This window comes from Heteronotia binoei, unplaced genomic scaffold, assembly GCF_032191835.1.
Source record: "Heteronotia binoei isolate CCM8104 ecotype False Entrance Well unplaced genomic scaffold, APGP_CSIRO_Hbin_v1 ptg001531l, whole genome shotgun sequence".
Lineage (NCBI taxonomy): Eukaryota > Metazoa > Chordata > Lepidosauria > Squamata > Gekkonidae > Heteronotia > Heteronotia binoei.
Window position 1 is genome coordinate 33,008 of NW_026800305.1, and position 13,494 is coordinate 46,501.

General features: G+C 47.2%; 1 protein-coding gene across 2 annotated transcripts in view; it reads left to right on the forward strand.

The window, feature by feature from the left end:
* The first annotated feature begins 403 nt into the window (after positions 1 to 403).
* Positions 404 to 13,494, forward strand: part of FAM168A (family with sequence similarity 168 member A) — a 64,149-nt gene continuing 51,058 nt past the window's right edge. The window contains exon 1 of one of the 2 annotated variants that reach the window (XM_060263972.1): positions 404 to 482. In XM_060263972.1, the coding sequence (XP_060119955.1) occupies positions 449 to 482 (34 nt within the window). In that variant the 5' untranslated portion in view covers positions 404 to 448. The remainder of the gene's footprint in view (positions 483 to 13,494) is intronic. The other variant, XM_060263971.1, reaches the window with a different exon arrangement.

Sequence of the window (13,494 nt, forward strand, 5' to 3'; positions counted from 1 at the left end):
GACTACCTTTACCTTTTTATTGTATTTGTATATAAGAAAAATAGTTTAAGAGATGAATACCGCCTAAGGTATTAGATAAGATAAAAACTTGAGAGGTGGATATTTTCAGAAACGTGTAAATGCGAGCCAAAAGAGAGAATCGTAAGGTGATGGAATGACAGAAGAGACGATCAGAAGATATAAATTGTGAATGATATATAGGTTATGAATGAATGGAATTAGATATTTTGTGAAATATAAATGGAAGAGATTCTCGCACTCCCCCTCCAACCCCAATTTTTCCTACATTTTTCCCAATCGTCCTTTCCCTTTTCCCTCTTTTACATGAAACTTAATAAAACTTTTAATTTAAAAAAAAAAACAGAATAAAGCATATTTCTCTCTCTTCTCTCTCTCTGCAGGTTATCCCGCTGGGTATCCGACGGCTGCTCCTACCTACAACCCAAACATGTATCCGACAACCAGCCCCGGCTACGCCCCAGGTAAACAGAGCTCTTTCTTCTTTGGGAAGCCGTTTCAGCCGCACTCGGCAACAGCCAAAAAACCCTCCGTGAATCCTTAATTGCTTTGTTGTTTTTAGACACGTATTGTGTGTGTCTCTGCGCGATTTCCAGCAGATCCTGCATTCTCTCAGCCCCGCCGTCAGGTTTTTGCATTATCCACACTTCATTAGGTTTTGCAAAATGTTCCATGGGACATTTAGCAGAACACAATTAAAGTGTGTTGCCAGGTGCGTTCTCGTTAAGAACTGAAATACAGCTTCATGTACCGAGTCAGCAAGCCCAAGTAGAGTGGTAAAGCCGCAGTACTGCGGTCCAAGCTCTGCTCCTGACCAGAGTTCGATCCCGGCGGAAGCTGGGTTCAGGTAGCTGGCTCAAGGCCGATTCAGCCTTCCATCCTTCTGAGGTCAGTAAAAAGAGTACCCAGCTTGCTGGGGAGAAAGTGTAGATGACTGGGGAAGGCAATAGCAAAGCACTCAGTAATTAAAAGTCTGATCCCAGCAGAAGCTGGGTTCAGGTAGCCAGCTGAAGGTCGATTCAGCCTTCCATCCTTCCGAGGTCGGTCAAATGAGTCCCCAGCTTGCTGGGGGGGGAAGTTTAGATGACCGGGGAAGGCAATAGCAAACCACCCAGTAACAAAAAGTCCGATCCCAGAAGAAGCTGGGTTCAGGTAGCCAGCTCAAGGTTCATTCAGCCGTCCGAGGTCGGTAAAAAGAGTACCCAGGTTGCTAGGGGGGAAAGTGTAGATGACTGGGGAAGGCAATAGCAAACCACCCAGTAACAAAAAGTCTGATCCCAACAGAAGCTGGGTTCAGGTAGCTGGCTCAAGGCCGATTCAGCCTTCCATCCTTCTGAGGTCGGTAAAAAGAGTACCCAGCTTGCTGGGGAGAAAGTGTAGATGACTGGGGAAGGCAATAGCAAAGCACTCAGTAATTAAAAGTCTGATCCCAGCAGAAGCTGGGTTCAGGTAGCCAGCTGAAGGTCGATTCAGCCTTCCATCCTTCCGAGGTCGGTAAAAAGAGTACCCAGCTTGCTGGGGGGGAGGAGTGTAGATGACTGGGGAAGGCAATAGCAAACCACCCAGTAACAAAAAGTCTGATCCCAACAGAAGCTGGGTTCAGGTAGCTGGCTCAAGGCCAATTCAGCCTTCCATCCTTCTGAGGTCGGTAAAAAGAGTACCCAGCTTGCTGGGGAGAAAGTGTAGATGACTGGGGAAGGCAGTGGCAAAGCACCCCGTAACAAAAAGTCTGCCCTGAAAACGTCATGATGCGACGTCACCCCAGAGTCGGAAACGACTGATGCTTGCACAGGGGAATACCTTTACCTTTAAGCTCTTGGCGCAGATGGTAAAGCTGCAGTTCTGCAGTCTGAGCTCTCTGCTCATGACCTGAGTTTGATCCCAGCGGAAGCTGGGTTCAGGTAGCCGGCTCGAGGTTGACTCAGCCTCCCATCCTTCTGAGGTCAGTCAAATGAGTCCCCAGCTTGCTGGAGGGAAAGTGTAGAGGACTGAGGAAGGCAATGGCAAACGCACAGGGGACTCCTTTATCCTTTTGCTTCCTTCACTTCTGGGTATTTATTTATTTCAATCCTTGATTTGCTGTTTTCCTCCTTTGTGGAACTCCACAAATAACGCTACAAATGAAATGCTTATTAAGAAGCACAATGAAAACAACATAGATAAAGCAAAGGACATAAAAGGGCACGATTTAAAAAACTCCGTTTAGAACTGCCTATAAATAAAAATTAAGTCAGTCCAGCTCAGTCCTAAATAACATAATCCTCAGCTGCCTCCTGCAGATGGAGAGCAGGAGGTGGCCAGGCGCACCTTTCCAGGGAAGGTTGTTCCCCAGTTGTGGGGCTGCCACCGAAAAGGCCCCGTCTTGGGTGACCACCGGATGAGCTTCTTTGATTGGTGGGACAATCAGGAGGGCCTGCTATCTCAATTCCCAGTCAGGATAAGTGTGCTCGATTGCTTAATCCAGAACAGGTGGTGAAATTAGACAAGTAGATCTTTGCTGCTGTCGGTGATCACTTGGAAGCAATCCCTTCCGGATAAACCAGTGCATTTTTGCGATTTCCACTGCCCTCTCGGGGCTGAAAATCATGAGTTGCGTCCAGTCAGCTTTTTTTCTACCAATGAAAAAAAGAAGAAAGGGACGCCCTTGACCCCCACAGCGGGCTAGGCTGGAGATCATGTGGCCTTCATGCACAGAAACCACGTGGTATGCAGGTTTTGCTGAGAATGGGAACGGGGTGAGATGGAGTGGTTGGATCCAATCCAGTGTCCGTCCGGAAAAGCAGTGGGATCGGCTTACCGTGGCTGCAATCCTTAAATGTAATTTGTCGCCTCTGTCTGTTAACGTGGGGCACGATACGCTCTGTTGAGGGCTGCGGGGTGCAGCGGTGAAGAGTGTCAACTAGTATCGGAGAGACCTGAGTTCAAATCCCACTCGTGCTGTGAAGCTCGCTTGGTGACATTGGGCCAGGACCTCACAGGGTCGTTGTGAGGATAAAATGGAAGACAGGAGAATGATGTAAGCCATCTTGAGTCCCCATGGGGAGAGAGGTTGTGGTACCAGTGAAGTTGGATGGATGGATGGATGGATGGATGGATGGATGGATGGATGGATGGATGGATGGATGGATGGATGGATGAATAGGCAGACTCTTAAGATAGTGATTTCTGACTTGTGTGAGAAACCTCCTAGCGTCTAGCTTCAGAAATTTGTTTTGTTTGTTGAAAACATTCTTCAGCCACCTTTCTTCCCTGTGGAGCTCCAGGCAGCTCGCAATAGAAATAAAATGCATACAGCTCGAATTTAAAATCATCACTAAGGACTTCTGTAATCAAATGCAGTCCTAAAGAAAGCCATCCTCAGTTGCCTCCTGAGGATCAACAGTGAGGGGCCAGGTGCACCTTCCTGGGGAGGTTGTTCATATTATGGGGCTGTTACTGAAAAGGCCCCGTCTTGTGTGCCCACCAGATGAGCTTTTTTGTCCAATGGTCAGGAGGTTTGTCCTTCAATGTTTCTTCATAGGACTTGGTCTCCAGACCCTTCACCATCTTCATTGCCCTCCTCTAGACCCGTTCCAGCTTGTCTATATCCTTCTTAAAAGGCACCCAAGACGGGGCCTTTTCGGTGGCAGCCCCACAATTGGGGAACAACCTTCCCTGGAAAGGTGCCCAAAACTGAACACAAGACTCCAGGTGAGGTCTTACCAGAGCAGAGTAAAGCAATACCACCAATTTACTGTACTTCTGTTCTTACAGCCCAGAATTGCATTTGCGCACCAAATGAGCTTTTTTGAGCTGAAAACTCTTGATTTAATTTCAACTCATTGGTTCTGGGGCCACAGAGAAACCTTCTGGGGCCACAGAAAACAATTCCACACCATCCTCTCTATGACAGCCATTCAATGACTTGAAGATGGTGATCACATCACCTCTCAGCCGCCCCCTCTCCCAGCTCCTTCAACCTTTCCTCATAGGACTTAGTCTCCAGACCCCTCATCCTCTAGATTTTTATTTTATTTATTTATTTATTTATTTATTTATGATTTGTATCCCGCCCTTCCCACAAGTGGCTCAGGGTGGCTCTTCAAGGACTTGAAGATGACAGCCCTTCAAGGACTTGAAGATGGTGATCCTATCACCTCTCAGCCGCCTCCTCTCCAGGCTAAACATAAGAACATAAGAGAAGCCATGTTGGATCAGGCCAATGGCCCATCCAGTCCAACACTCTGTGTCACACAGTGGCCAAAAAAAATTTATATTTATATATATATACATACACACACACACACACACACACACACACACACACATTGTGGCTAATAGCCACTGATGGACTTCTGCTCCATATTTTTATCTAAACCCCTCTTGAAGGTGGCCATGCTTGTGGCCGCCACCACCTCCTGTGGCAGTGAATTCCACATGTTAATAACCCTTTGGGTGAAGAAGTACTTCCTTTTATCCGTTTTAACCTGTCTGCTCAGCAATTTCATCGAATGCCCACGAGTTCCTGTATTGTGAGAAAGGGAGAAAAGTACTTCTTTCTCTACTTTCTCCATCCCATGCATTATCTTGTAAACCTCTATCATGTCACCCCGCAGTCAACGTTTCTCCAAGCTAAAGAGTCCCAAGCGTTTCAACCTTTCTTCATAGGGAAAGTGTTCCAGCCCTTTAATCATTCTAGTTGCCCTTTTCTGGACTTTCTCCAATGCTATAATATCCTTTTTGAGGTGCAGCGACCAGAACTGCACACAGTACTCCAAATGAGACCGCACCATCGATTTATACAGGGGCATTATGATACTGGCTGATTTGTTTTCAATTCCCTTCCTAATAATTCCCAGCATGGCGCTGGCCTTTTTTATTGCAAACGCACACTGTCTTGACATTTTCAGTGAGTTATCTACCACAACCCCAAGATCTCTCTGTTGGTCAGTCTCTGCCAGTTCACACCCCATCAACTTGTATTTGTCGCTGGGATTCTTGGCCCCAATATGCATTACTTTGCACTTGGCCACACTGAACTGCATCTGCCACATTGACGCCCACTCACCCAGCCTCAACAGGTCCCTTTGGAGTTCCTCACAATCCTCTCTGGTTCTTACTACCCTGAACCATTTAGTGTCATCCGCAAACTTGGCCACTTCACTGCTCACTCCCAACTCTAAATCATTTATGAACAAGTTAAAGAGCATGGGACCCAGTACCGAGCCCTGTGGCACCCCACTGCTTACCGTCCTCCATTGCGAAGACTGCCCATTTATACTCACTCTCTGCTTCCTATTACTCAGACAGTTCTTGATCCACAAGAGGACCTGTCCTTTTACTCCATGACTCTCAAGCTTTCTAAGGAGCCTTTGATGAACTTTATCAAAAGCTTTCTGGAAGTCAAGGTAAACAACATCTATCGGGTCTCCTTTGTCCACATGTTGGTTCACCCCCTCAAAGAAATGTAACAGGTTAGTGAGGCAAGATCTTCCCTTACAGAACCCATGCTGAGTCTTCCTCAATAACCCGTGTTCATCAATGTGCTTACTCATTCTGTCCTTGATAATGCTTTCTACCAGCTTTCCCGGTATTGAAGTCAGACTGACTGGCCTGTAATTTCCCGGATCTCCTCTGGAACCCTTTTTAAAGATGGGGGTGACATTTGCTACCTTCCAGTCCTCAGGAACGGAGGCAGATTTTTGTCAAAAGATCCACAAGTTCAACTTTGAGTTCTTTCAGAACTCTTGGATGTATGCCATCTGGACCCGGTGACTTATTAGTTTTTTATTTGTCTATCAGTTGTAGGACCTCCTCTTTTGTCACCTCAATCTGACTCAGGTCTTTCAACACCCCTTCCAACATTAGTGGTTCTGGGGCAGGCAAAAAGTTTTCATCTTCCACAGTGAAGACGGAGGCAAAAAATGCATTCAGCTTCTCAGCCATTTCCCTATCCTCCTTCAGTAATCCTTTTACCCCATGGTCATCCAAGGGCCCCACTGCCTCCCTGGCTGGTATCCTACTTCTAATATATTTGAAGAAATTTTTATTGTTGGTCTTTATGTTTTTTGCCATATGCTCCTCATAGTCCCTTTTTGCCTGCCTGATCACGGTCTTGCATTTGATTTGCCACAGCCTGTGTTCCCTTTTACTAATCTCACTTGGACATGCCCAGCTCCGTCAACCTTCCTAAATGAGATTTCAGATTTCAGTGGCAGAGCACACAAAGTAGTACAAGGTTAGATTCCAATGGCAAAATGTTGAAATTAACAAATGGAAAGAACACCCAAGTGTGACCTGGATAGCCTTTGCGTGGGACAACAACAAAGATAGTAAACATATCAGAGTTGGAGAATGACGGTGAGAGCGTCACAAGGCGGTAAATGCAGAGTCTGTAATTGTTGTGTTGCTCCTCAAGCATTGGGTTAAACTGAGAACATGTTTTTCTCAGGGGTCCACTTAATGTACTTTTTTAACATGTAGCATACATTATAAACATCGTTCCAGCTTGCCAATACCAAAAAAGAATACATTAGAATACAGTGGTAGGTGGGTTTAGCATATGTAATAGGATAAAACAGCCAATATCCCTTATTTATGTCAATGCAAAAAGAAGAAGGCATTATTCTGATTACACTGTTCTAAAAGAGAAACACATTGGTATACTGTGGATATAGGGCTGTACCTGGTGAGGTTGGGTCTAGCACAGGAGTGGCTCGAGAGCCTCATGCGTCTCTTTCAGACATACTGTGTGGCTCTTGAAGCTCAACTGCCCCATCGGCTGACTGTAGGGTTGCCAATCCCCAGGTGGGGGCAGGGGATCCCCTGGTTTGGAGGCCCTCCCCCCCCCCCCCGCTTCAGGGTCGTCAGAAAGCAGGGGGAGGGGAGGGAAATGTCTGCTGGGAACTCTGTTATTCCCTAGGGAGATTTATTCCCATAGAAAATCATGGAGAATTGATCTACGGGTATCTGGGGCTCTGGGGGGGGGCTGTTTTTTGGGGTAAAGGCACCAAATTTTCAGTATAGCATCTAGTGCCTCTCCCCAAAATAACCTCCAAGTTTCAAAAAGTTTGGACCAGGGGGTCCAATTCTATGAGCTCCAAAAGAAGGTGCCCCTATCCTTCATTATTTCCTATGGATGGAAGGAATTGAAAAGGTGTGCCGTCCCTTTAAATGTGATGGCCGGAACTCCCTTTGGAGTTCAATGATGCTTGTCACAGCCTTGATCTTGGCTCCACCCCTAATGTCTCCTGGCTCCACCCCCAGAGTCTCCTGGCTCCACCCCCAAAGTCCCCAGATATTTCTTGAATTGGACTTGGCAACCCTAGCTGACTGACAAAAAGCATTTTTATCTTTAAATCCAAGCCAGCCAGCGGCTTGCAGAATGCACTTAAAGTTGCTTTTTTTCACATCTCCCTCTGCTCCCCAGCAATGTTCCCTCTAAGCTGAGTTAGTGTGAGCTAGCTCACAATTTTTTAGCCTCCAGGTCACAAATTTTTATCTAGTTGGCCCTAGAGCAAACCAATTTATGCAGTAGCTCACAACTTTAATGCCAGTAGCTCACAACTTTGATGCCTGTAGCTCACAACTTTAATGCCAGTAACTCATAAAGTAGAATTTTTGCTCACAAGACTTCACAGCTTAGAGGGAACATTGCTCCCCATCTGTTTGCCTGCCTACCTGCCTGCTCTCAAACATCTGACGTTCCTGTCTTGCGGCTCTCAAACATCTGATGTGGCTCTTAAGCAAGTTCGGCCACCCCTGGGTCTAGCATATGTAATGAGATAAGAAACCAGTATCTCTGTTCAGTCCTGGGGTTAGTTCTAAGTGTCATAATAGTTTGCAATTCAGCAGTTTCTCTCTCCGTTCTGTTGTTGAAGTAACTGGTTGCTTCCACTGTACGCAGGCTGCACTGCACACAGGCTGGTTTGGTGTAGTGGTTAAGGTGGAGCTGGTTTGGTGTAGTGGTTAAGTGTGCGGACTCTTATCTGGGAGAACCGGGTTTGATTCCCCACTCCTCCACTTGCACCTGCTAGCATGGCCTTGGGTCAGCCATAGCTCTGGCAGAGGTTGTCCTTGAAAGGGCAGCTGCTGTGAGAGCCCTCTCCAGCCCCACCCACCTCACAGGGTGTCTGTTGTGGGGGAGGAAGGTAAAGGAGATTGTGAGCCGCTCTGAGACTCTTCGGAGTGGAGGGCAGGATAGAAATCCAATATCTTCTTCTACCTCACAGGGTGTCTGTTGTGGGGGGGGAAGGGAAAGGAGATTGTGAGCCGCTCTGAGACTCTTCGGAGTGGAGGGCGGGATATAAATCCAATATCTTCTTCTACCTCACAGGGTGTCTGTTGTGGGGGGGGAAGGGAAAGGAGATTGTGAGCCGCTCTGAGACTCTTCGGAGTGGAGGGCGGGATATAAATCCAATATCTTATCTTCTTTTTGTAAGCCCTTCCTTTTTAGGAGCCAACAGCTTGGAATCAGCTCTAAGACCGCAGCTCTTCATTTTCAGTGGTTCAGGGCCGGTTACACAGAGCTGTGTGGAAGAAATTTGCCCTTATATAGTTCATAAGCACTTTGCCAAACCACAATTCCCAAACAATATGGCGTTCCCATAGAACCAGTACCTTAGACCCAATAGCTGATTTTATAAACAACTGATAAACTTCCTTGTAGTGCAGATCTTCTCATAGGACAGCAGACTTGTACTATTAATAGGAAAACAAGAACAGTTAGCAAACACATCCACATTAGACTTCCAGTTAGCTTCCAGATTAACATGTGGAATTCACTGCCACAGGCGGTGGCAGCGACTACAAGCATAGCCAGCTTCAAGAGGGGATTGGATAAAACTATGGAGCAGAGGTCCCTCAGTGGCTATTAGCCACAGGGTATAGTTGGAACTCTATGTCTGGGGCAGTGATGCTCTGTATTCTTGGTGCTTGGGGGGGGCAAAGTGGGAGGGCTTCTAGCCCCACTTGTGAAACTCCTGATGGCACTTGAGTGGGGTTTTTTTTTTTTTTTGGCCACTGTGTGACACAGAGTGTTGAACTGGATGGGCCATTGGCCTGATCCAAGATGGCTTCTCTTATGTTCTTCTGTGACACAGAGTGTTGGACTGGATGGGCAACTGGCCTGATCCAACATGGCTTCTCTTATGTTCTTATGTGACACAGAGTGTTGGACTGGATGGGCCACTGGCCTGATCCAACATGGCTTCTCTTATGTTCTTATGTGACACAGAGTGTTGGACTGGATGGGCCACTGGCCTGATCCAACAGGGCTTCTCTTATGTTCTTATGTGACACAGAGTGTTGGACTGGATGGGCCATTGGCCTGATCCAACATGGCTTCTCTTATGTTCTAGTACATCATTTTCTGTTAGGATAAATTCTTATACAGGTAAAATCCAGTACAATTAAAAGACTTTTCAGTTTCAGTAGTTAGCCGTTTCAGTAGTTAGACTTACTCTATATCTTAATTAATATACTTCTTATGTAACCCCGTGGGTTACATAAGCGGCCCCGTGGCGCAGAGCGGTAAAGCAGCAGTACTGCAGTACTGTGGTCTGAACTCTCTGCTCACGACGTGAGTTCGATTCCGGCGGAAGCTGGTTTCAGGTAGCCGGCTCAGGTTGGCTCAGCCTTCCGTCCTTCCGAGGTCGGTAAAACGAGTTCCCAGCTTGCTGGGGGGAAAGTGTAGAGGACAGGGGAAGGCAATGGCAAAGCACCCCGTAAAAAGTCTGTCCTGAAAAGGCTGTGAAAGCAACGTCACCCCAGAGTCGGAAACGACTGGTGCTTGCACAGGGGACCTTTCCTTCCTTTCCTATGTAACCATATACCTGCTATCTCTAATTTTCTAAGTATTCTAAAAATGCTCAATATCTGTTAAAGATCTTTAACCCAGTTTCGTGACTGACTTGCCCAGCGACACCATTTTGGTTCTCTCACTCAACCCACAAGCTGGTAAGAAAATTCTAAACCTTATTTAGCTTTCTAGCCTGAGGATCTAAATTCTTGTTGTTCAGTCACACAGTCGAGTCCAACTCTTGGCAACCTCATGGACCAAGTCACGCCAGGCCCTCCTGTCTTCCACCATCCTCCGAAGTCTGCTCAAATTCGTGTTGGTTACATCAGTGACGCTGCCCAGCCATCTCATCTTTTGCCGTCCCCTTCTTCTTTTGCCTTCTGTCTAAATTCTTACTCCCTAATAAAACCTTTCCCTATAGTTTGCTACCAGCGGGACACACACAGATGGTGCTGGCTCGTGCCCACAGACCCCCTTATCTATATTTCCATCAACTCCAACTCAGCAAAACCCTGTCCTGAAGTAACTTCTCTCCTACTGACCTAATTCTCTGTCTCAGCAGCTAAAGTCTAGAAGCCTCTAAGCATTAGTACTTCTAAATGTTCTAAACAATATAAAGACATAAATTGTCAAATAAGTGAACCAATTTAATTTTCTTCTGCAACAAGCTGTTCTTCACCTGAGAATTCCCTTTCTCCTGAGGAGTACCCAGCAGTGTTTGTCTCAGGCTGACCCGTGACAGGCATCCTCTTTCTGCTCCGGGACCTTTGGTTGAAAATGTGTCACAGAATCCTGGAATCATAGTTGGAAGGGACCTCCAGGGTCATTTAGTCCAACCCCCTGCACAATGCAGGAAACCCACAAATACACCCCCCCCCCCCAAATTCACAGGATCTTCAGTGCTGTCAGATGGCCATCTAGCTTCTGTTGAAGAACCTCCAAAGGAGAATCATAGAATCCTAGAGTTGGAAGGGACCTCCAGGGTCATTTAGTCCAACCCCCTGCACAATGCAGGAAACCCACAAATACCTCCCCCCAAATTCACAGGATATTCAGTGCTGTCAGATGGCCATCTAGCCTCTGTTGAAGTACCTCCAAAGGAGAATCATAGAATCCTAGAGTTGGAAGGGACCTCCAGGGTCATTTAGTCCAACCCCCTGCACAATGCAGGAAACCCACAAATACCTCCCCCCAAATTCACAGGATCTTCAGTGCTGTCAGATGGCCATCTAGCCTCTGTTGAAGTACCTCCAAAGGAGAATCATAGAATCCTAGAGTTGGAAGGGACCTCCAGGGTCATTTAGTCCAACCCCCTGCACAATGCAGGAAACCCACAAATACACCCCCCCCCCCAAATTCACAGGATCTTCAGTGCTGTCAGATGGCCACCTAGCTTCTGTTGAAGAACCTCCAAAGGAGAATCATAGAATCCTAGAGTTGGAAGGGACCTCCAGGGTCATTTAGTCCAACCCCCTGCACAATGCAGGAAACCCACAAATACCTCCCCCCAAATTCACAGGATATTCAGTGCTGTCAGATGGCCATCTAGCCTCTGTTGAAGTACCTCCAAAGGAGAATCATAGAATCCTAGAGTTGGAAGGGACCTCCAGGGTCATTTAGTCCAACCCCCTGCACAATGCAGGAAACCCACAAATACCTCCCCCCAAATTCACAGGATATTCAGTGCTGTCAGATGGCCATCTAGCCTCTGTTGAAGTACCTCCAAAGGAGAATCATAGAATCCTAGAGTTGGAAGGGACCTCCAGGGTCATTTAGTCCAACCCCCTGCACAATGCAGGAAACCCACAAATACACCCCCCCCCCAAATTCACAGGATCTTCAGTGCTGTCAGATGGCCATCTAGCTTCTGTTGAAGAACCTCCAAAGGAGAATCATAGAATCCTAGAGTTGGAAGGGACCTCCAGGGTCATTTAGTCCAACCCCCTGCACAATGCAGGAAACCCACAAATACCTCCCCCCAAATTCACAGGATCTTCAGTGCTGTCAGATGGCCATCTAGCCTCTGTTGAAGTACCTCCAAAGGAGAATCATAGAATCCTAGAGTTGGAAGGGACCTCCAGGGTCATTTAGTCCAACCCCCTGCACAATGCAGGAAACCCACAAATACACCCCCCCCCCAAATTCACAGGATCTTCAGTGCTGTCAGATGGCCACCTAGCTTCTGTTGAAGAACCTCCAAAGGAGAATCATAGAATCCTAGAGTTGGAAGGGACCTCCAGGGTCATTTAGTCCAACCCCCTGCACAATGCAGGAAACCCACAAATACCTCCCCCCAAATTCACAGGATATTCAGTGCTGTCAGATGGCCATCTAGCCTCTGTTGAAGTACCTCCAAAGGAGAATCATAGAATCCTAGAGTTGGAAGGGACCTCCAGGGTCATTTAGTCCAACCCCCTGCACAATGCAGGAAACCCACAAATACCTCCCCCCAAATTCACAGGATATTCAGTGCTGTCAGATGGCCATCTAGCCTCTGTTGAAGTACCTCCAAAGGAGAATCATAGAATCCTAGAGTTGGAAGGGACCTCCAGGGTCATTTAGTCCAACCCCCTGCACAATGCAGGAAACCCACAAATACACCCCCCCCCCCCCAAATTCACAGGATCTTCAGTGCTGTCAGATGGCCATCTAGCTTCTGTTGAAGAACCTCCAAAGGAGAATCATAGAATCCTAGAGTTGGAAGGGACCTCCAGGGTCATTTAGTCCAACCCCCTGCACAATGCAGGAAACCCACAAATACCTCCCCCCAAATTCACAGGATATTCAGTGCTGTCAGATGGCCATCTAGCCTCTGTTGAAGTACCTCCAAAGGAGAATCATAGAATCCTAGAGTTGGAAGGGACCTCCAGGGTCATTTAGTCCAACCCCCTGCACAATGCAGGAAACCCACAAATACCTCCCCCCAAATTCACAGGATCTTCAGTGCTGTCAGATGGCCATCTAGCCTCTGTTGAAGTACCTCCAAAGGAGAATCATAGAATCCTAGAGTTGGAAGGGACCTCCAGGGTCATTTAGTCCAACCCCCTGCACAATGCAGGAAACCCACAAATACACCCCCCCCCAAATTCACAGGATCTTCAGTGCTGTCAGATGGCCACCTAGCTTCTGTTGAAGAACCTCCAAAGGAGAATCATAGAATCCTAGAGTTGGAAGGGACCTCCAGGGTCATTTAGTCCAACCCCCTGCACAATGCAGGAAACCCACAAATACACCCCCCCCCCCAAATTCACAGGATCTTCAGTGCTGTCAGATGGCCATCTAGCTTCTGTTGAAGAACCTCCAAAGGAGAATCATAGAATCCTAGAGTTGGAAGGGACCTCCAGGGTCATTTAGTCCAACCCCCTGCACAATGCAGGAAACCCACAAATACCTCCCCCCAAATTCACAGGATCTTCAGTGCTGTCAGATGGCCATCTAGCCTCTGTTGAAGTACCTCCAAAGGAGAATCATAGAATCCTAGAGTTGGAAGGGACCTCCAGGGTCATTTAGTCCAACCCCCTGCACAATGCAGGAAACCCACAAATACACCCCCCCCCCCCAAATTCACAGGATCTTCAGTGCTGTCAGATGGCCACCTAGCTTCTGTTGAAGAACCTCCAAAGGAGAATCATAGAATCCTAGAGTTGGAAGGGACCTCCAGGGTCATTTAGTCCAACCCCCTGCACAATGCAGGAAAC